Here is a 25,298-nt window from a genome sequence, read left to right as displayed (position 1 = left end):
TCTTCCAACATTTACAACAATCAATATTAGTATATTCCATGAAATAAGATGAGGAAGAAGGAACAATGGACGGACTCTGCTTTTGAAAAAGAGGGGACCTAGAAGCTTCAGTGGAAATTTCCATCACTTCATCACTTAGGCAGTACCGGGCTTATATTAACTCAACGTCAAACAGTTACTTCTTTTACTCAACAAATTTCTTCATTTATTCATCAATTTTAATTTAAATTAAACAAAGTGTACAGAAAATTAATAATTTGGGTAATTTATAAAACACAATTACTGTAGAACTGTAATTCTTTTATTTACGCTGATTCGCTGACAAAATTGAAATGATAATTTATAAACAAAAAGCTACTGTCAGCAAATAAGATTATTTTGAAATATACTGTATTATATAGTATGTAAATAGTTTGCCCTAATAAACTAGACAAAATACTGACAGAAAAATCAATGTTCTTTTATGAAGTAAATTAATCATAAATTTAAATTAAGCTAAAAGTTTTCATGAAATGGATACCGTTGCTCCTAATTTTAAAATATTAGGTTTTGTTTTTGTAATTCATTTTGTTTAAAAATCAATTTGAAGCCCCAAAAATGTACCCCCAAAATGTAGAGCAACAACAAAAGATTTTTTAAAGTCTTTCTTTTGCCATAAATGATAAAAATAACTTCTCTTAAGAATGATTTTTGGGGAATATCGAGATGCGGTCATCAATAAATATAACTTTTTTTTGCTTTATACCAACGTTTCGGTAATTTTTACTAATTTCTTCAGTGTATTATAAACAAAGTTTGTGATGTTTAATGTAGAGCTACGAGTATAGTATCATCATAAACTGTTCTCTTAAGAAGTTAAGGGTTGAACATAAGGTACTAGTAATAAAAATATTAGGTTCTCAGTAAAGTTTTGAGTTTCTAGAGTGTATACTTTAGAACCGAATAACTCAATTCATTGGTATTCACTGGCAATTTATTCATAAAATGGCTCCTTTTTGGAACAAGTGCCGTGAAAAAGCTCCAAAAATGACAAAAAGTAAAGTAAAGTAAAGGTAATCGCCTATTCTTTTCAGACGGGGCTTAACGTCCAACTACTAAATTAGGTGACAGTGGACGGAGGCGACTAGCAAACATACTTTACTATAAATTTCTTTTTATTAACCTTTAAATAAAATCCAAGGCCTAAGACCGGGAATCGAACACACAGTACCACAATACATATTAGCTTAACAGGTCTCGCCTCTAACCGCTCGGCTACCGTGGTGCCCTCCAAAAATGGCAATTTTTGCTGATCGTTTAAATCAGGTAGCACCAAATTTTATTGTTTTAATTGTTCACCTTTTAACAGCGCCGCAGTGAGGTTTCCAGTTTCTCCTTGATCCTGGACACATTTTGAGATGGTACATCTTTCACGATTTTTCCTAAAGCATCATCTTTGGGTGAGCTTAGGCATGCATCATCAATCTTCAAGATCAAAATCTCCGGAACTAACGTTGCCCAGTGATCTCAATAAAACTGTTGAAACTGGCGCTAATGACCTCAGCAGTCGATGCGCCAAAAAAAAAAACTGTTGAAGCTCCAATTAACGTAAATTTTTAGAGCCATCTGAGTAGGCTTTGACCCAGTTTGAACGTTTAAAACGAATAATCCGGAATTGCTTTCTGGACATGTCGTAATGGTTCTTAAAAAATGGGAAAACAGTTAAGATTAGGTAAAAACAACTCAAAGGCACAATCTTAAAAAACAGAAAATTTGCAACTAGATAGTTCACCAATAACAAAGTGTTAAGTTACAAGTTAACATTTCATTCAGTATAACCTTTGAAAAGAACACCTATCAAAAAACTCGCAAAACTATCCTTCAAATCAAATATTCTTCGTGGACCCACAATGAACCAGAACATTTTTTTTTGACTGAGAAGGATGAAGCGCTGCAAGATTTTTAGATGACCTTGAAAAGACATGAACAACTTGTCTCCTTGGCAAAACAGAAGAAGTAATTCAGCTAAAGAAGATAACTTGCCCTCTATACAGGGGGCATTGCCTTTTTGAGGAAATAGCTACCCTACACACGTGGCCCAAGTATAACTTCTTCTCTTAAAAAGCAGGTTTTCGAATCCAGATTAAATTTAAAACGGATTTTGATTGCTTCTTTATTACTAATAACGTTCCCCCACTCATATTTTTGTCATTAATACCTGTAAAATATAAGTACAAAAGAGACAAACAAATAAAAGTTCAAAGAACACACTAAAAATATATGAATGCTGATATTTCTTTCCGGGACTAAATTAAATTTAAAAAATAATAATTATTTAAATTAAGTCATTACCTTCCAATCTTTCTTGCAATCCGGAACTATTTCTAATTGGAGAGAATTAATCTAAATATTTCTAAATACTATATCAACCTAAATAAGATCAATTGTATACATATTATTTAATAAATAAGTAAGTTGATAACCTAACGAATGACAAAGGCAATACGTACCAATATGGACTTAAATGCGCACACAAATTAGACAAGAATATAAATACTGGAACCTGGAACAGATGAAAGACCATTCCAGAATCTCTCTCTAAGGGTACGTTTACAACGGAGCTGTGAGTATAGATGACAGCAGAGATGATAACTGATAGAGTAAAATATAATCGCTGATTAGTGTGCACAACGGAGCTGTGATACATGCAACATGTCGAGTAGTGAAGAAGAGTTTTTATGTTCAGCAGCAAGAAAATATCATGTACATCTCATAAATAAAAACGAAGTACTTTGGGTGAATTTCACCATTTATATATGGAACTTAGAAATTATCCGGATCGTTTTTTTGAATATGTGAGGATGGGTCCACCCACATTCGACTATATTTTAGAAAAAATAAGGTCAAAATTAAGAAAACTTTGGAAAAATTGTCATGGAAATCCTATAACCATAGAAGAAAAACTAGTGATTACTCTTAGGTAAGTAATGATTTTATTGAAAAAAAAACAAATAAATACACATGAAAATAAATGTAAGCACGATTTAAAAAACAAAATATTGTTTAAAAGTAAATAATAAAAAATAATGAGTAAAGAGAGCACTAAATAATTTTTCGACGTCCATTTTGAAGCTCCAATACTGGAGTTCAGCTAGCAGAAAAATGAAAAATTCAATTCTATCATCTATGCTCGTTTATAGCAGCGAGTATGAGTCACTAGTCGAAGCTTCGTTGTGCACGCTCACATAAGAATGTACTAGGTTATTCTATAAGCGCTGATGCCTCACTGCTATCATCTCCGCTCCCACAGCTCCGTTGTGAACGTACCCTAACTTAGTCAAGCTGAGCAAAATATTTTTCTCAACAGTTTGGAATTTAATACTTTTTAGAAAGAATGAACTTGTACTTTTTTGAGAAGTTATTTTGTCTTATAAATATTATACATCAAACAGTTAAGTAATAATTGAGGACAAAGAACATTGTAATTACTATTTCTTTGCATCGCAGTAAAAGTGATGAGATTCGAGGACCACTTTATCATTGCAAAAATGATTGTAGTTCTTTAAAAAAAACTGTTGACTTTTCATTTTAATTTTGAAATTTAAAATGAAAAGAAAAAACTTAAAAAAAAAAATTGCTTAGATGAACAAAATTATAGGTCAGGCCAATTAATGGCCAAACAAGCGATTTTTCCATCTCCACCAATCATAAGATGATTATGCAGTAAAAATTATGAATTGCTTAAATGAATGGGTAAATAATTACAATGTAAACTATTTATTGTACAGCTGGAGACACACCCCTAGAAATTTACACATATTTTTTGCAATTCATAAAATTCTATACTACTCTCCAAACTAAATATATCGGGTGAAGAGGCTGTGAATTTCCATGGACTGATTTTATTTATTTATTTTACATTCTTTTTTTTGTTTTTTTTAAGTAAAAGTATTGCGTCATGCGAAATTTTCGATACTTGCAATTGGACAGGAAATATCCGTTTTGTTTTGCGGAACGGTAGCTCAAAGTATAAATTTCGTTTGCGAATACCATGTGATTCCGAAAGGATTATTATAATTAGTTGGTAGGGAATAGGTGAGTGTTCTGGATTCTCACGAGAAGATCCAGAGTTCAGGCAAGAGATTTAAGAAGCACTTGAACTCGAGACTCGTTGTCACTAAGATAAATTCTCTTCCGGAAATAAAAAATATATAATTTTTTATGTAAAAATAAAGTAAACAAATAAATATCTTCTCATAATTAATAAAGTGGGAGAAAAGTAAACACAAATCGCATTTTTGCCAAGTATTTAATATTTTGTAAAAACAAACATTGCAACATCTTTAAATATTCAAACTTCTTGAAATTGTGACATACTTAGCAGTTTTGCAACACTCATATTACGAGCTGCAATTATTTATTTTTTGAACTATTTAAATTGCGACAGTTAGCGAAATAGCAATACGAAGTTAAGCCTGAACTCCCTCGCGAAAATCTTACTAAATATATAAATACGAGGTGTGGCTATTAAATAACGAGACTGTTGCTGCTACAGAAGAACTATGCATCCGCCAAATCCTAACGACCGACAGCTGTGCAGCGTAAAGCCTTCTCTTTCGATTGTAGCGTCTCACGTGTTTGTAGAGAAATCTGTCTGACCGGAACCGTCTTTTGTGTAAGAGGTGTTAGTTTCGTTTTGCCGAAAACATGATTACTACACATGTAGTAGAGCAACGAATTGTCGTGAAATTTCACTTGAAACTTGGTAAAAACCGCTTCTGAAACTTATCTTTTATTAAAAGAAGTTTATGGCGATGAATGTTAATCACGTGCGCGAGTTTTTGAGAGTGGTTCAAGCGTTTCCAAGATGGCCGAGAAGATGTGGGAGATGATGACTGCCCAGATCGCACTTCCACATCCAAAACGGATGAAAATATCAATTATAACTAATCAACATTACTACCGTGAGGTGCTTGCTCAACTCCGTGAAATAGTAAGGAAAAACTACCCGATTTGTGAAAGAACAAGTCATGGGTTCTCCATCAAGACAACGCGCCAGCTCACATCGCATTGTCTTTCAAGACGTTTCCAGCCAAGTACAACATCCCAGTTTTAGGCCATCCGCCTTATTCGCCTGACCTGGCCCCCATATGACTTTTATCTGTTCCCCAAAAGTCAAATCTGCGTTAAAAGGAATACAATTTCAGTCCCAGTTGAAGCTGTGAAAGAAAAAGTGGCACGCGTCATGCAGGAGCTCACAGAAAAGGACTTCCAGCACTGTTTCGAACAATGGTAAATTCTGCAGCGTTGTAGGGATAGGGGAGTGGTGTATATTGAAGGTGATAATAACTAAATATGTATAAATTTAAAATAAAATTTTTTACAGCAATAGTCTCGTTATTTAATAGCTAAAAAAAGATCCTTTCATTTAGGAAGCAAATTGATCATTTTAAGAGATTGTTTCTGATAATATGTGTACAAAATAATTAAATCTTTAAGCTACAATAAAATACATTAATAATTGACCAGTCATTGATGATTACTTCAAGCTTAGGACTTTTAGAGCTTTTGGACTACTCCAAGATTGAAGAAGATGAAGCCGATAATCCAAGATATGGATTATCTTTTAGAGTATTGTCTGAGCTAGTCGCAATCCATCTATGATCACCATACAATATGCTGAATAAGTCGTCTTTGGTCATAGACACTGATAAAAGGTGAATTAAAAAAGAAAGCGTTCTTTATTTGTGATAGATAAGTAAGGCATTTCAAAAATGGCTTTTCTCGCTGTAATTCTACAATATATTCTATTCATTATGTACACGTATTTAAATAATAAATTCAATCCTTGTAAAAATAAGCCTTTAATTTAGAGAAGTTGCAAATTTAGTGGTTTGATGGAAAAAGAGAGTAAACCTTAATTTATGTTAAACATTTTTCACATTAAAATGCATTCTCCTAAAAAGTACCATAATTAAAAATAGAATAAATAGTTAAAATGGCGATCATAACTCTGCTAAATTTTAAATTATTTTTTCCTAAAATGCAGTTTTTATCAATTAAGTTCTAATTCCATCAAACTCTTCTTAAATTGCGATATAAGAATTCATATGAGGGTTTCATATTAGGCATCTATTTTTTATTATAATTTAAATAAACTTATATTAATAATAAAACCTTTAGGCAGTAAGTACATTTGGCAAATAAAACAAAGAAGCTATTCTCGTCTATTTTATGGTACAATAAAACTCAAACATCATTTGGCTGAAAAACGTTTAGGTACCATCACAATCATTTGACCAAAAAAAATGGATTGTAAATGAATTTGCCTAAAATGCCAATAAAGCAGCAACATAATCAACATAAGTTAGCCTAGAAATAAGTAAGTGCGGCACTAGGAACAGTGGCCCTCTTGTCGTTCTAGAATGTTCTTCAGGAATCTATTTCTTAACTGGTAGGGATTCCTTCAATACGAAGGTGGATACGTGCAACTAGACATGTTCATGTCTAGCTCTCCCCTCCTTTATCAACTGTCCAACATACTTAACTGCAGTTAGGCAGTTTTTGTTTTTTTCCTATCATGACCCTAAATATTCATTGTAACTGAATCAAAAGAAGATTTCTCAACGCTACAAAATTAGTTATAGATTTATATTTGTATAGGTTTATTAGTTCTGTCAAATGTTAGGAGAAGAAAAAAGAAATAATTCAGTAGATTCCGAGACAGAGTCAAACTAACGAATGTATCAGCCACAATCAAATACAGTTAAAAACAGACAGTTTTTTAAGGTATTCTAGAATTTTATTGAAAACCGCTTAGTCCAAGAAGGAATACTTACAAAGTATAAATCTTTCGCTTTTGATTGAACCATGAAGTCTCAAAATGACTAGTAAAGGAAACCAACAAATTCTCAAACAAGTAAAATACAATAAAATGTCGGAAACTTTTCTTTTTTTAAATATATTTTGTAATTTACAATCTGTATACATTGTAAGAAAATAAGTAAATATGGAGAGAGTGATGAACTTGTGCGGGAGGAGAGCAGGAGGAGAGAAACTACCCAGCGGTAGCACTGTCTATAGGAGAGAGAAGAGATAGGAGAATAATGGCGTTTAGGTCTTCAGGCTACAAGGAAGTCGCGGGGCCACTGGCTGTTCAGTCGGCGAGGAGTATTAGGGATGTCAGAGGAAGCGAGAAACAGTACAAGAGGATTAGAGCTAGTCGAGAGAGTAGTATGGAATTTTGGAACTTAGTCTTGGCGAGTTGGTCTATGAAGGGAATGTTGAGGTCGTTGTGAAGAGTGAGGATAGTCACCGTAGAAAGGAACGTCAACTATCTGTCGGAGGAGTTTTGACTGAAATGTCTTGGACTGTCCGTATGTTTGTAGGTTTGGCTGAACCCCACAGCTCTAGCCCGTAAGTCCACATAGGTTTGAGAATAGTGTTGTATATCAAGCGTTTGAGTTCAATGGGTAATTTGGAGCGTCGTCCAAGAAGTCTGTAAAGCAGTTTCGCACGTTTCGTCATTGCTTGTCTTTTAAGTCTAGTGTGTGGGTTCCACATGAGTCTTTTGTCTACAAAGAGCCCAAGGTAGCGCACCAGATCAGTACAAGGAAGAGGATTGCTGTTGAAGAGGGACAGGTGCATAGGAGCCCCGCCGGACGAGTAAACGTGGCATGCTGGCATTTCTATGGGTTCATTTTAATCCGCCACTTCTTTGCCCAGGATTCTATTTTATGTAAGTGTGTCTGTAACTTGTATGCAGCTGATGTAGGATGTGTACTTGTGGCTAGTATGGCTGTGTCGTCTGCATATGTACAGAGTAGTGTAGAAGGTTGTACAGGTATGTCTGATGTGTATACTGTGTAGAGATCAGGGCCAAGTATACTCCTCTGCGGCACTCCCGCCACCACTGATGAGAAAGAAGAGATTGCTGAGCCAGTGCTAACTTGAAAGAACCTATCTGTAAGATAGGAGCGCAAAATGAGGTAGTATGTTGAGGGAATGTATGATTGGTTTTTTAGTTTGAACAGTAATCCAGGATGCCAAACACTATCGAAGGCCTGGCTTACGTCTAAGAATGCCCCTGATCGGAACATTAAATCTGACAAATTGGTTTAATAAAAGAAAGAACATCAGAATTAATTGGAGCTAATTAATTCACATTCAAAACCCAAGTAACTACAATAAGAGAACGACAAAAATGACATAAACTTCAAAGAGTTCTCCTTTTTTTAAACAAATAATAAAAAATTAATAAAACAAATCCTAATTAATAATATTATTTTTAACTTTTTGAGACACAGCATATACGTTAAATAAGACCTTCAGAAGGAGGGCGAAGCACATAACTTAATTAAGATTTAATGCGAGATAAATTTTTACAATTAATCAAATCTAATTTAAATTTTTTATAAAAAAAAGAACCACAAAAAGAATTTGAAAATTTAGAGTCTTAGTAGTAAAACTAAGTAGGAGAAATACCAAATTTGGTGGTAACAGTTGGCGAGAAATTTTTGTATGTATGGGTCAGGTTATACGCGGGAAGTGATTATTATTTGAGAGTTATGAGATAACTAATACCATTTTCTCGAAACTTAATGCGACGAAAAGTGAAGGTGACATTTTGAGACTTACTCACATTAAACTTAATCAAATCAAGCCAAATCCTAAATAAACCCTTATACCCTTAAACCCTACCGGACAGTTTTATTAAAAAAGATAATACAAAATAATAAGAAAATAAATAGTAGCGCTTACAACATATTGTGTGTTACATTAAAAAGAATAAAAAAAAAAAATCCAAACAAGTTCGGCTAAAATTCTACTCCTGTCCAGTCAACTTTTTCTTTCCTCAAGAGAGACTGGATCAATCTGTATACTACTCAGCATCTTATTGTAACGTAACCGATAGAAGAAAACGATAGAAGCAAAACAGGAACTAATCTACAATGTTTAGTTGACAATATTTATCAGCAAATTTACCTTGACAATGGCCCAATAATATGAGCGTCTAAAGCACAAGGGTTTGCAATAACGCCCATCAGCAATCACGCCAAATGGCAGAGGTCCTTGGCCGTGTAAGATATAAAAGCCAAGGACAGAGCTGATTTGGCAACTTGTCTCGTTATATAAGTGATCTTATTAAACGCTATAATAAAATGTTAAATAAATTTATTTTTGTAAAAAATACGAGGAAAATTTTATGAAAAATCTTTCTTGAAATTCTTTTTTAAAACATTTTCTTTTAATTTTCTCCGATTTTGTTTTAGAATTTGGTTTTCTTGAAGCACAAAATTTTCTAATTATTATTTAAACTAAAAATTCATAAACTAACGGAGCTGCTAGCACAAAATGGCGCCGAAATTTTTAATTGACAGATTGGAAGAAACTAATGTAATCAGACACAGTGATGGTTTGACATTTTAAATAACCGGCCTTATTCGTTCAATCATTTGTCCTGAAGATCATCAGCAAGTTCCAACTAGGACAGAAGCTGTGGAAATCCCAGATTGCACGGAGTACTATATCTTGAAGCATTCCAGCGATTCTTCAATTCCCCTTTAAATTCCTGCGAAGTTCCGCAAGATAAACCAAAAAACAATCCGAGATTTGATATTATTCAATGTCAAGGTATTGTACTCAAGATCGAGCCGTTATCGAATAACATAAGAAATTGTAAAACAAGTTAATGAATTTGTTTCAAACTTAAAATTTATGTCAAAATGAAGTTGCATTTTGCTATTAATAATCAATATGGATGCAAGAACCGAATATTTCACAAGTTCTTTCAAAGAATAAGCAGTAACAAGAATCTACAATGTAAATAACCGCGAAATTCTTTAAAGTTCCACTAAAATCTAATTTTAGGAAAGAAAACAAGCGTGATATGCTTTTTGAATCCCAGTTAGCAAAAAAACAAAAAGCATTAGAGACATTCAAAGTGAAAACATCAACAGCTTTTTCGTAGGTTGTTCTACGGATCAATGGATTTCCATTCAAACTGGAATACTTGAAAATATTGCTGCGTAGAAGAAAGTGTGGACTAGCCACTTCTTCAGGATTTTTAAAGCCAAACTACACTCAATAGTGACTCCTTCAACATTCACACAAACTGTCTACAGAGCTGAATAGATGTCCTACAGCTACTTGGATTTAGTATCCCCACTGGCAAATTCTAATTCATCCTTAACGCATACTCATTTACAGCATTTACTGCACAGCATAGCACAAGTTGCAGAAAAATGCAGGGGAAAGGAAAGGCTAATTATCCGTGAATACAATACAATTTACGTTGCGAAAATTAGAACCATAAGTAGTACCATATAAAGAGCACAAGAAAGGAATTTACAGAATTATTTGAATGCAATTTGCAACCTATACGGTGCGCCCTTGTGGCGCTGAATAATCGGAACGCAATTAGTAACAAAGTGATTAGCTAATAAAAAAAAGTATTTAACAATCAACAATTAAAGCAGTAATTAAATTTTTATTATATTACTACCTAATAAGATGAATTAATTTAAATCAAAGGCTCCGATCATCTAACTACAAGGTTTTATCTTTGCAGCTACCAAGCTTATGAACTGTTTGCAAAAGTAAAGATAGTGAACATTCAAACTAAACCAACTTTAATCTAACACAAGCTTATGAACTATTTGCAGAAGTAAAGATAGCAAACATTCAAACTAAACCAACTTTAATCCAACACAAGCTTACGAACTATTTGCAGAAGTAAAGATAGTAAATATTCAAACTAAACCAACACAAGCTTATGAACTATTTGCAGAAGTAAAGATAGTGAACATTCAAACTACACAAGCTTATAACTATTTACAGAAGTAAAGACAGCAAAAATTCAAACTAAACCAACTTTAATCCAACACAAGCTTATGAACTATTTGCAGAAGTAAAGATAGTGAACATTCAAACTACACAAGCTTATAACTATTTACAGAAGTAAAGACAGCAAAAATTCAAACTAAACCAACTTTAATCCAACACAAGCTTATGAACTATTTGCAGAAGTAAAGATAGTGAACATTCAAACTACACAAGCTTATAACTATTTACAGAAGTAAAGACAGCAAAAATTCAAACTAAACCAACTTTAATCCAACACAAGCTTATGAACTATTTGCAGAAGTAAAGATAGTGAACATTCAAACTACACAAGCTTATAACTATTTACAGAAGTAAAGACAGCAAAAATTCAAACTAAACCAACTTTAATCCAACATTTCTCTGACATGCTTGTATTGTGTGATACAGTAGAGCTTTTTTAAGCATTTCCTGAACCTTGCTCTGCACGCATCAATGCCTTGATTATTTAACAAAGATTATTTTTCCAAATTGCTTATAAACCTAAAGACAGGCAGCTGTCATCTAATCTCGGCTCCCAGTGAAGGATTCAATATGCGCTAATATTTGAGCTAGTTTCTTCCTTTATGAATATTATTATTTAAGTAGAATAGAATGTGGGGAAAAATGAGCCAAGCGGTATAAAGTCATTTAGAACACAATAAAGATATTGTAAAATCCCAGAGTAATCCGCGTTAAGAACTAAGAGCCAATTCGAGGAACATTGTTCTTGCTAAGGCTTCAACATGAAAATGGACGGCCAGCGTTTCTTTATTTTCTTCACCAATAAAGTAAAACTTACTGTAACCACAACAGTCAAGATCCACGAGGTTCAAATTGCCTTTTTCTCCGCCTACAACCCTTTGACATTCGCTGAGAATACAGGACTTTACAGAATTTAATTACTAATTGAAACACAAGACTGAACACATCTCAACGTACAAGTTTTTTCATAGTCAAGCACTGTCAGCACACGCTGAGCTTCAAAATATTTTCAGTCCTTTGTTTAGAAAGACCTGCCTAATACGTGAACAAAGTTTAACTCCTTAAATGAAGAATTGCTAGAAAGGCCTGCTGAATAGAAAACTGTGACATGAAAGTAAATAAAAGCAATTGCGTTCAGTAAAAAAAAAAGCCATTACACTTTTTTATTGTTTAAACGACAACGAAAAAAATCACTTAATTAGATTGCCAAATTATTATATTGCAACAATACAGAGAGAACAATGAAAAGATCTAATAGTTGTGGAAAAGATAAAATCAATTCATTAATTATCTAGTCTTAAAAGTGAGTGACAGAATGTTCCAGACATACAAAAGAAGGCACATGAATAGGGCGACGACCTAATATACTTTATAAAGACAACCATTTGGAATAAAGCCAGACGCAGGATTTAGCCCTACTCGGCTCACTAGGAAACATGTTAGATTCCAAACAAATCCACTCGAAACTATGCAACTATGCGCTACATCGAGTTTATTTCATTCAAATTTAGATATTTTTCTTCAAGTTCAGCTCCTATTGGTAGGAATTTAATGCTATTGGTAAAGATAACAATAGTAACAGAGGCTTAGATGGTCCAGATTATAGTAAAGCTTGAAGTGACGTTATAAAACTCGTCACTACGTCTTATCCATTGAGCACTTGAAATCTAATGTCACTGCCTTTCCAAAACAGTTCTGAAGTACTGACGAACTCTAAAAAAAGAAAACCGGTAAGGTTTCATCAAAATCTTGAATGAAACCCTAAAAGCAAGAGGCGTTATTTGCTGTTCCCCTATGAAATACCGAAAATCCCTATTTTTCATGCGATAATTTCACAACTAAGTAACAATATATTGTAAAATTATTAGAAATGCTTGCCAGGGCACTTATGCTTTATACTCTTTACAGAAATAAGTATGTTATATGCAAAACAAGTGTAGAACAGTTAAAAATACAACTCTAATATGTCGGATCCTTCAATGAGCCTGAAAATAGCCATACTTGGATCTAAAATGAAGGATATTCCTATCTAAATGAATTGAGAGAGTGCAATATCCCCTCTGTACGCTTATCTGGGTTCTGTGGGAATCTGAAGCTCATATATAGAGGCAGAACTGCATGCAATGAGACTATTTTTGTTTAAGGTTAGATGCACTGCTACTTAATTTAAATTACAAGTTATGGAGATAAGTAATTTGGTTTCGTAATGGTAGTTTTGGGGTATACTCTAGTGTTGTTCAGTTGAGGTTCGAGCTGAAGGCTCAACCGAGTCGAGCTTCGACTCGAGCCTTTACAGCTTGAGCCTTCAGAGCTCGAGCCTTATAGCCCTCGAAGCTCGAGCCGTGAAGCTCAAGTTGGAGGCTCACAAACCTGGAGTTGAAGGCTCACAAAGTGCAAGCCATTTTAAATTCTTAAGGAATGACGAGTTATCAATGAGCAACGAACATTTTAAAAATTATTGTATTCATTTATTCAAAAATATGTTGAAAAATTCATTAGCTGCTTTAACTTGATTTTATTTTAAGAAATGAATTTATTAATAGTACAAATAAAGTGCTTCATATAAAAAACACAAAAAAAAAAGCTCGAGCCTTTTGAGCCGAGCCTTAGAGGCTCACCGAGCTCTCTGAGAGGATTCAGCTCGAGCTCTGACTCGAGCCACCCTCTGAGCCCTGAGAGCTCGAGCGCTCAAGGCTCGAGCCTCACAGCCTTATAGCTCAGCTCTTGAACAACACTACTATATTCACTGTTCGTTGATGGAGATAACGAGGGATCACTGTCCGGTGGCAAGTGCACTGAAAAAAAAGGTGCACGGGCCCAAGACTGCAGACATTTATCTATCAATCTAAGAGACAAGCCTTAGAAAAGATAAGAGTTTGCAGTTAATACAAAATTTAAGAACATTTTGCGGGACAATTTCCAAAAAAAAAAAAAAGTTGGAAAAAAGTCACTACACCTTTGACTTATGACTTACCATGACTTACAGCTTGAAAGCAAATTCTAGTCAAGTCACCTAGCCGCTTAACTGGAGGAGCTGACGTCTGAGCAAGGTGTCCTGCAACTTTAAGGGCCCAGTAACCCAACGTAAACGGCCCAACTTGAAGAATCTTGCATTTTTCACGCTCTCCCAAATACAGAAGACATCGAGGGAGTTACGTACTCTGTCACCGAAACCTACAATGACCATTCCATCGTTCAAATCCAGTAGATACAAAAAAAAGTTCTGCTAAATCCCCACCTACTGCTTGTAAGACCAACAAAACGCCAAATGAACAGCTCCTCGGCAATAGCAAGCTAATAGGCAAATCTTTGGCCAATAATATTGTCACCAATTTTTTTTTTTTTTTTGCTTTCATCCAAGCCTTGCCTTAGGGACACCTTGCAAAATGTTACAGCACCCAAACATTCTGGGATGTTGGGTCCATCACCGCATCACTTCACGCCCATCGAGCACTGGTACCAAGAAATAATGGTTAGATGCCTTAATAGAATTGTTTGGAAATGAAAAGTAGCCCTGGTTTTAAGCCCAACTGCAAATCGACCACGTGCCAATTATTGGAGATTTCTTAGTATTGTGATTATACAGCATTTATAAATTAATTCTACAAAATTAGCTTTAAATAAAGCAATGTTGACAAACTAATACATATATTTTTTACATTAAACTAAAATTAGCAATTATTGGTGAGAAAAAATGCTAAATAATAAAGTACGTGAAGTAACTGTCGTAAGCAAAATGAAATAAACGTTAATTCAGACAAAAGTAGGTAGAAGTATGGTAGGGCAACAATCACGTGCGCATAGATGCTGTTCAACTGAACTTTAGCGCCCGTTACGTCAGTCTGGCGTTCAGTTTCAACTAAGGAAAGTAATAAAAAAAAAATAAAAATAAACCGAGAAATGTGGGTGTGCGTAAGAGAGGAATACTACAGAAGTTTTGATTGGTTTAACGTTGGAAGGCGTGTCAAACCCCGCAAGGCAAGGTAACTGATATTTTCAGAACGCATAATAGTAGAAAGCTGAAAGCGACGTGTGTACTCTATATATAGTGTAGTGAGAAGTTTGTATGGGTCAATTCAGAGTACTACACCACCTGCAGTTCTAGTGTTATCGTTCGACTAGCAAATAGAAAGGTGCATCATACACCCCTCCAAGAAAAAACTAGCTCATTTAATTTTTTTATTTAGTTTTATATTCTCTGTTTTAATTATTAAAACTTCTTCAATCCCCTGTTTGTACTCATCATGAAGCCGAAGAACAAAGAACTTCCTCAATGCGACCTAAATGTGGTAAGGAGATTTTTATCATTCTATAATTAGTTTATTGACAAACTCTTTCTTATCTTCAATATATATTTTGCAATCATGACCTATGTAACGTAACCTTTCAGTAACCTAACCTTAACTGATAGAGGTTAGTTGTACTAGTGACTGGCCAACATTTTTGTAGTCACCCTGTCTGACTGTTCCATCTTAGCGCAAAAACTTCTTTTTTTTTCTTTTATTTTCTTGCAATTTTTGTTCATGACAATAAATGTATTCATTTAAAGGTCATGTATACTTCACTCTCAACCAAATGAAACCTGCAAATGTGCTACAGTTCAAAAATCTATTTTAAAAAAAAGAAATAATCGTCAGAAGTTTAAAACCTAATCAACCATTCAGAAGGGAACGGATTAGCTCAGTGGTTTACACATTGGATTCCCACTCGGAGGTTCCGGGTTCGAATCCAGCTGCACCCCTTAGTTTTTTTTCTTTCAAGGAGCTGTTTACAGCTCACTGTGCGGTGATTGAACACTTTCCTTAGACCGTAAAGCTCCGGGCGCCAATGACAAATAAAAACCTGTGCATATATTATATATATCACGATTCATTATAATAGATACGATTCTGATCAAATCCCGTCAACTCCTAATAAGAAGTGCCTATATTCTTTATTAAAATCTTTTATTGATATTTAATACTGCAACTATTGTTGCAAGAAGTAAATGTGGTAGATGATAACACAATGTCAGGATTATTGGAGTGGAGAAGGCACCCAATGGAGTGCCACTCCATTTCTTTATTTTTTAAACATCTATTTTGTATTTTGTAACAATTATAATTAGTAATTTATACATTTAATGGAGAGAAAAAACTGCATTATGCACTTTCCGTATTATCGGAGTTCGCATTAGATTACAATGCGGATTGGTACCTCGTATTTAGGCATTTTCAGGCCCCCAACACTTCTCAATTCCCAAATCTAGCCTCCAATTTTTTTCATCGAAGCTTCACCAAAGATGGCCACCTACTCCCAGCGATCTCGCCAGGAAAAGTTCATCCTGATAATACACTCGGCATTACTATGCTGATCTCCTGCTCAGATGTCCACCATAGTTTGGGACAAGAAAAAAAAAACTAGCATTGGGCAAATAATCCAGCAAAAGTATCTTGAGTCTTTTAAAGAACTGGGCGAATACAGTAATTGAACTCCGAATTCCGTCCGTTTTCTTCAGGTTTCTCGAGCGCTACCGTTAATACATAGGAGCTCAAGAATAAGACCTCGTTGCTACAGGATCTCCTGATACCCCCGCCAGCATAGAAAAAAAAAAAGAAAAAAGAAATACCTCTTTCTTCCCAGATCAAACAGGATAACAGGAGTCCAATTGCAACACTAAAACTTCCACCAATTTTATAAAGTTCATGCATAAATTAGGTTCGATTGAATACATCATTTCTTTTATTCCGAAAATTGTCCCAAAAGAATTAATTTTGAAGGAAGGAGGACTCATGAAATTGAAACTTAAGGACAGCCGTCCATCGCCATTACAAAAAATTATGTTTTATCATTTGTACAAATAGTGTAAAATTTAAAGAAAATAAATTAGGTGAGAGATTAAATTTTACAGGAAAGGGATTTAGATAGTTTATTTATTATTATTTCTTGAACCACTTCCATTATGAACTTTTACTAAAGGGATACAAAATCTTTCAATAAATAATTGTGTTGAAACGGGCCACTTTTATTCGGGCAGACTGACTAAAAATAGTAATTAAAATGAGGTGATTTGTGAGGCATCTGGATGCCTAACAGATAACGAATACCCCTTAATTATACCTACTTAAAAATTTGGGTATAAAAGTAGACAATAGGCATCGACAATGTAGACCATTCTGGTCAATGATTAAGCTAAAAAACCACTAAGTTTAAATCCCCACCAATCATAATTGAGTTTAAAAATTCCATTACTTGTAATTTTAATAAATTCTAAAATGAATTTACAAGGAAAATTTGTCAATTTAGAATTACGTAAAAGCAAGTCAAGAGAAAGTAGTTGCAGTGGTTCACGTCAACGTTTTCCCCTTCTTTTTTAAAAACATTCAAGTTTAATGAGCACCTACATACGAACAGAAAACGTAACCATATGGGAAACCACACAGACTACCTAGATATTAACATCTTAATATAAAGTTGAGAAAAATAAAGAAGAAAAGCCTGAATTATTGATTACTACCAACTGAATAATAATGAAACGTAAAAAGAAAATACGTGCTTTATTTAATTAGCAAAAAAAAATAATAAGATATACTTATCTAAAATTATGTTTGTGCAACTAAAATGCCTTCTAAATAATTTATTTATACAAAAAAAAAACTTATTAAACAAACAGAAAGTAATTAAATTTCAATAACAATCGGAAATGATAACCTTATTTTCATATTTCAACTTTGGAATTCATTATCCAATGAGATAGTGGAAAGGATATTCGATTATTACCATGACCTGACTCATTAGTGGGAAATATGTTCTTATAGGTACATCTATTTCCTTTAGCTAGGATAAATATTATTATTTTCATAATAAATATCTGCTCTAGAGAATTCTATATAGAATATTAATTCCAATGTTTAAAATTTAATTACAGAACGTTCAATAACTGATGATTCCAAAATAAAGCGAACTTTATTTGTTCCTTGGCATAATTTTTAATAACAACCTCACTTTTGTGTATTTGTATTCTATTGTTTAGATCTTTTAGGTATTAGGACACTAAAAATTAGTATATTTTGACGTATAATTGCTTGTTTCAACGCCGAAATAACTGCTTTATCATCCAAGTACGTTTCATAACTAAATCACATCTCTTTCCAAGCAGGACGTTCACGACAATTAAAGCAATTTATACACTACAAAGGAAGAAATATTTTAAGCTTTAAACTATACTGTTTTTCTTTTTATTACTATCCTCTATTGTTTGCTGTTATTAACAATTAGTTTTAGATTTTAACATAAAAGTAATAAGCTCTTTGTCTCAGCCCTTTATCAGTTATCATATTTTTGTTTTAAACGTCAGAAAAGTTAAATTTAAATCAAACACTGAAAAATCTGTGGCTCTCCTACAATTTCTTTGTTGTTTTTTTTTCTTAAATATGAATATTTTAGTACAAATATTGATTGGGCAGTGTTTAAAAATTATGTAACAAAAATGAGACAAAAAAGCTTAGTACGTAGTTTGACACTAGAATAAAATGCGTACAACGGTTTACATAAACCAGTAATACGAAACAATTTAATGTATATATAATATATGGGAGTGGTCATGCGGAACTTCAACTCCAAGGCCACCATGATAATAATGTATTTAAATTTTTCAAATTTGAAAAAAAAAAATGGGATTAAAAAAGTTCTGCAACACAGAACGGGAAATTTTTAAAAAAGGGTGACGTCCTCATTGGTAGCAGTATTAAGAGTAAATTTCTAGTATTACGGAAGAAACTTGGCAATAGAGACTAAATTATCGAAGTCCCATCAGCAATAGATTAGGAAGGCAGTGTATTTAAAATGAAACACGCAAATATCATCACCTTTATCGTTCTGAATCATTTCCTCTTCAAAGATTCCATAGAAGATTTTAATAATCGAATTGCCAACTCCTAGCAAAACACTTGTACGAGTATATCATCGCTTTATCCCTGAAATGTGCGCCAAAAAAGAGAGTAAATATTTAGAATCTCATCTGAACAAATACCTTTAGCTATGTGAATTACGAAGTACTACTGCTTGATATTTACTTCAATGCTTAAAATATACTTAATATAACAAGAACAAACTTGAGAACGATTTCCAGTTAAAAATATTTAAAAATAAAAAAAGTATAAACAGTAACTGTTTTGTCAATCAACGTAAGGTTATAGAAAAAATAGGTATCAAAACGTAACCTTGAAGATGTTCATTAAGATTATTTTCAAGTTCTATTTTATTTTTAAAATAATTAATTTCATTTGTAAGAAAACGATTCTTTCTAAAATCATTTACGCTTAAAATGTTCAGAAATTAAACTGCTAACAATTTTCAGGAGTAGTTGTATTGAATAAGAGATAATAATTAAGAGATTTGAAACAGTAAGGCTGGAAACATAGTGGAGCGGCGAGCAAAGCGGCGATGATAGCGAAGAGCGAAGCGGCGAAATCAAACACAAGTAAACATATGGGACCGCGCATAGTGGCGAGCAAAGCGAAGATAGAGCAACTCTATCTATTTCTAGTTTTTGTTTTTGCCGCTTTGCTCTTCGCTATCATCGCCGCTTTGCGCGCCGCTCCACTATGTTTCCAGCCTAAAACGACAAAACATCAACAGCAGCTCATTTGCTCCTTACGAGCACCAATGGTATACTAACCCGTACACCAATTACGTAATGCAGAATTCAATAATAGATATAAGTTAAGGCGTTTATAAGGAAAACAATTCGATAGGTTTAACTGAAAAGCTGTATTCATTGTGAGCTTGGAATTTAAGATTTAATAAAGTAATTTAATCAAAATGTTTTACGTGAACGACTAGATCTTTAATTTAAACCTTTTCTTACGATATATTATGTGTTGTTTTGATAAAAATTAGTCATGTTTTTCTCACACATAACTACGAGTATTAATTACTACAAACGTTCATAATATTCAAGGCAACTCACATTTGGTTAAAATTTATTGTTTTAAGACAGTTTAAAAGTAAAATATTCAGAACTAGTATTGAACTAAATTCTAATAAAGCTGCCTCAATAAATGATATTATCAATCTACCTGTGACTTCTCATTGAATCTAACTGATTCCAAATTTTTTTTTTTCAAGATATTAAACCAGAAATCGGAGAACAGCTGGCCGTTAATAACTTTCAAATGGAGAAATATTTGCACAATTACAAGGCCATTCTGTCTGAAGGTTATAACTTACATGAATTAAAAATTTAAACTTCAATACGTTTATAAAGTAAAAGTATACTTTTTCTTGAATATACAAAATTTCAATTCAATAAAATCTATACAATATCTTTGCTGGGGCAATGCTCGTATCTTTCCAGCGTAAGAAAACTATACAGGGTGTTCATTTTAAGACGGCTCAAATGCATTTCATGCTTAAACGGTTAATCTGAGCAAAAAATGGTAGAGGAAAAATTTGTTGCCCGTCATCTCTAGTTTCAGAGTATGTGACTTGATTTTAGATTCCTGCCCGCATACGCGGCTGAAGTGCGACCAAAACTGAGGGTTTGCAGTTGACCCCCATTTTCATATACTTACACAGTTTTAAAGAGTATAAAAAGTAATGAAAGAAACCGGAAACCGCAATTCGATATTTTCAAAATTAAAGGTGCTAGGCCATTTCAAAATCTGGTATTTTTAATCATATTTCAATTTTTTAACTTGTTATCAAAGAGAAAGAAGAGCACGCCATAGGCCATTTTTATGTATTTTTTCACTCCCTTTCTACTAAAAATATTGCCAGGCCGTAAAGCTAGTATTTTTCTTAACATCGGGAAATAAGCAAAAATCAAATGTTAAGAGCTTTAGATGTTCTCAAGTATACACAAAATGGCTAAAAATTAATTTTACATATGTTACAAACAAGAAGGTTTAATAATTATTTGGTAATTTTGGGAGAGTTGCGTTTAATTACCAAAAAAATTGGAAACCTCCTGCCACATATTTAAGTGATCAATATCTTTCATGTAAAGGATCAAACTTAAACCTTAATTTATCAAATAATGTTTCCAATAAAAAGATTCCAACTCTTCTTTCTCTTTGATAACAAGTTAAAAAATTGAAATATGATTAAAAATACCAGATTTTGAAATGACCTAGCACCTTTAATTTTGAAAATATCGAATTGCGGTTTCCGGTTTCTTTCATTACTTTTTATACTCTTTAAAACTGTGTATATGAAAATGGGGGTCAACTGCGAACCCTCACTTTGGGTCGCGCGTCAGCCGCGTATGCAGGCAGGAATCTAAAATCAAGTCACATATTCTGAAACTAGAGGTGACGGGCAACAAATTTTTCCTCTACCATTTTTTGCTGAGATTAATCGTTTAAGCATGAAATGCATATGAGCCGTCTTAAAATGAACACCCTGTATATTAATTAATTTCGTCCCTCAGTTTTCGATAAGCGAACGTTGTGACTCTAAGATACCTGATTGTAGAAGTCTTATCCTTTTATGGTAACATCTACAGTTTTTTGATTGACAGAAGTTAGTTTTCTTTAAGCTTTCATTCTAACTTTTCTAACTAAAGAAACGTTAATCCTCCTCTTTTGTATTCGCCATCAACACGAGGACATTCGCAAATGCGAAGGTTTACAAGGATACAGGCTACAGCAATTACAATCTTCATTCTTTTTCATACATTGCTTTCCTATTACTTCCATTAGGATATAGAATAACAGTAGGTCTAGAACATCGTCCTGGCGTCCTTCAAATGTAGTGTAGAAATCAGATGATTCTCGTTTAATCTGATTTCAACAAATTTTCTAGCAGTTTTGTTCTGGAAGAAATAGAGTGTTATTTACTTATTTTCGCAAAGAAATCCTTAACTCTTTAAACTTTACTGTAACCAGTGCTTTCTCCAGATCAATGAATCATAAAAACAATTCCTTTTAGACTTATCGCAAAGTGAAGACTATTTATTACAAACCTTTTGGCTGGGCAAAGCCACTCTATTCCTCATCTAGAGTTCGCTCAACTTCTTTTATTTTTCTTTGTTTTTAGACATTTTACCACATACACACGCACAACTTGGAGATGCCTCAAGGACAGAGCATTATCTTCCTTATACGTTGGAACAATGATTCTTCCCAGTCTGTAGCAATCATCTTGGCAAATAATAAAATAGCAAATCTCCCTCTATTACTCCAATATCCGCAGTAGATCCGGTACAATTCCATCACATCCTTATTTTATCAACATTAGCTTCGCAAATAAGAAGCATAAGTTTTAGAAGTCATTTCGAAATGTTGTTTTTATACGCAGTGGCCTTTATTCATCAGTTAATTTTTGTTATTACGCTCTATACAGAAAACAGTCAAATTAGAAACAGGAATAAATTAAATAATAACGGAATCATGACGTAAATTAAAGCCCTTAGTAACCGTCAGATAGGAAAAAACCCACACTTTTCAAGGTCCCTTAATTATTGATCACAAACAAACAGATCAGAAAGAGATGTATAGTGTTATAGAAATGGAAGGTTAGAACAGGTTTTCAATACTTTCCATCCTTAATTAAAATACCGTTATTTGATTTTTCAATGTTTTTAATGAGTTTAAAATCTTAATTATTTTTATTCAACTCTTGAATTCTGCTCGATCTTGTAAACACTAAAAGTTAAACGAAATATTAAATAAAACGCAAATTATACAGTCTTCACGGGTTTAAGGATATCTTATTTTCTTTTATAGTTCCAAAAAACTATTTTGTAAATATGTACGAACTGAAGGACGTAATCACAGAACAGGGCACTGGCCCCACCAGCTGATATCCATTAGAATTTATTTTTCTATTTTAACAATTTAAAAAAGGAAACATCTTTAATAAAACAATTAACTCCAGTCAAACTGCCCTGGCCTGACCTTACAAAAAAACACGATTGTTCGGAACAAAATGGTAATTGGTCAAAGAAAGTTTCCAAATGAAATGTAATCTTTATAAAGATTATTGCATATTGTTATCTATACTTGTTTTTTTAATTTATTTATCTATTTTTATGCATTCCTTCCTTTTTTGGTCAGAGTTTAATCGTCTTTCTTTCGATAAATACGTAAACATTTCTCACCTTTACACTTGGCAAAGGTTTAAGAAAAGTCGATAACCTGACTCCTTGTTTGATTCGATCACCAATAACTAGTATGTCCCGAAAAAATCTGGTTTTAAATGCTCTGAAATGTAATAACATAACGATTTTTGTTAGGAAAATCATTTACTAATAACAAACTTACAATCAAATACGTGAGTACATCTAAACAATAGAGAGAATATTAGCTAGGTTAAACAAATAATAACAATATACTTATCTATTTTTTTATTTATTTATCCTTTTAATGTAATTTACACCTGTACCTACAGGTACAATAGGTAAATGCGATAAGGCTATATGAATAGCGTGGCAAACGTGAATGACGGTCATCCAGTGATGGCCGCCATTAGTCACCCAGTTGGTCACAGGGCCAACGGCGCCTCAGCCGTCTTCGAGGATTGGAGGGTAGCGTAGTTGAAGACAAGTTTGCAGCTAAAGGTTTGGGATGAAGTGAGAGTTTTTGGTGAAAATTTTTATATCGAATTTTGGCAAGTTCGGAGATGAGTGGAATTTGGAGATCTGTATGGATAGTGTAGTTGCTAACATAGAATGGAGCGTCTACTATGCGGCGGAGTATTTTGGATTGCAGTGTTTTTAGTCTATTGAGGTTGGATTTTTTAGCTGTTCCGTAAAGTTCGAGTCCGTAAGTCCATATTGGTGTGAGAAGGGCTGTATAGAGTCGTCGTTTGTTCTGTAGTGAGAGTTTTGAGCGTTTGTCGAGTAGTCTGGCTAGACGTTTGTATCGTTTGTTTAGTTCGGTACGTTTAAGTCTCGTATGGGGGTTCCAGGTAAGTCTCTTGTCTAGGTACATTCCAAGGTACCGCACATGGTCGGCTGGTGGGATAGGTGTGTGATGTAAGAAGACAGGTGGCGGAGTTTGACGTTTGAGTGTGAAGACTATGTATTTAGACTTAGTTGGGTTAATTTATATACGCCAGTTTTCTAACCAAGGTTCTATTGAGTGAAGGTGGGACTGTAGTGAGCGTAGGGTCAGAGTGTGTGGAGAGAATGGCAGTGTCGTCAGCGAAGGTGTAAATAGAGGTATTAAGATTAGAAGGTAAGTCGGCAGTGTAGATTGTTTAAAGTAGAGGAGCTAAGACACTTCCCTGTGGCACACCAGCAAGGACGGGATAGATGGAAGAGTGAGTAGTGCCTTGAAGAACTTGAAAGAATCTGTCAGAGAGATAAGAGCTGAGTATGAGGTAATAAGTGCTAGGAAGGATGGGTCTGAGTTTCCACAGTAGACCTTCGTGCCAGACTCGGTCGAAGGCTTGCGATACATCGAGGAATACTCCAGCGCAGTATTGTTTTCGCTCGAGTGAAGAAGCGATGGTGTCTACAACACGATGGGCCTGCTGGATCGTCGAGTGGCAGCTTCTGAAACCAAACTGATGGTCCGGTATAATTTCGAGAGATTCTATAATTTCGTGGAGGCGTGGTAACAGAAGTCTCTCGAATATTTTGCCCAAGAGAGGCAGTAGGCTTATCGGTCGATAAGAAGAAGGTAGTTGAGTCGGTTTGTTGGGCTTGGGTATCATTCGAACTGTAGAAAATTTCCAGAGTAAGGGGTAGTAAGTAGTTCTGAGAATAGAGTTGTAAATGGTAGTGAGGAAGACTATTGCTTTTTTGGGTAGTTGGAGTAGGATGTTGGCAGTAATTAGATCGTAACCAGGGCTCTTTTTTCTTATTGAGATTAATAATGACTTGTTTGACTTGGGTGGGTGTGAACGGTTTTGGAGACATAGAAAGAGGTAGAGGTATGTCTCAAGTCCCTAATAACGTCTTGAGTATGTTGTGAGTTGAGAACGTCAGGATGCGGAATGAAGACAGTTGAACTATTTTTTTGAAGAAAAATTCCCACATTTTAAGAGCTTAGTGCTTTTTTTTTATGAAATAAAATTAAAGATCAATGCAGCATTGGTTATTAGAAGTAATTAAGACATTAAAGGAAAACTTATATCTAGTCCCTTACCATCTGCGCAAGGACCCTTTTTGGAGTTTGGAAAACTAGCAATTGTGCTAGTTTAAACTAACACAATTATTTCAATAATATATTTACTAACCAACCTAATTTATGTATTTATTAAATGAAAATATTTAAGTTTTACTACAAAAACTGTTTCCATTTACTTTCTAGTATTCGATTTTGATATTTATGTTGATTAAACATGAAGAACGCGAGTAATTATTGATTACGACCTCTCATTGGCCACTTGAGTAGTGACGATTAATTGTGTAATGAATGAGATTTTTCTTTGGAGTGCATCGGCTTAATAACTCTTCAAATAAAAATGTGTTTTGGTTAGTCGTTGTTGATATCTGACAAAAAGTTCTTAAAATTCTATCTCTCAAGGAAAGCGAATTAAAGTTT

The 25,298-nt window shown here is 33.9% G+C and overlaps 2 protein-coding genes across 2 annotated transcripts in view; one reads left to right on the top strand and one right to left on the bottom strand.

Moving 5' to 3' along the window:
• Positions 1-25,298, bottom strand: part of Roc2 (Regulator of cullins 2) — a 103,338-nt gene that overhangs the window by 38,879 nt on the left and 39,161 nt on the right. The gene's annotated exons all lie outside the window — the stretch shown is intronic.
• Positions 14,889-25,298, top strand: part of LOC141456983 (facilitated trehalose transporter Tret1-like) — a 44,731-nt gene continuing 34,321 nt past the window's right edge. The window contains exon 1 of the mRNA XM_074133434.1: positions 14,889-15,113. Coding sequence (XP_073989535.1) covers positions 15,069-15,113 — 45 coding nt within the window. The 5' untranslated portion in view covers positions 14,889-15,068. The remainder of the gene's footprint in view (positions 15,114-25,298) is intronic.

Source organism: Rhodnius prolixus, unplaced genomic scaffold (assembly GCF_049639745.1).
Source record: "Rhodnius prolixus isolate KJV_2025 unplaced genomic scaffold, Rpr scaffold_10, whole genome shotgun sequence".
Classification (NCBI taxonomy): Eukaryota; Metazoa; Arthropoda; class Insecta; order Hemiptera; family Reduviidae; genus Rhodnius; species Rhodnius prolixus.
This window is presented reverse-complemented; position numbering and strand designations above follow the sequence as displayed.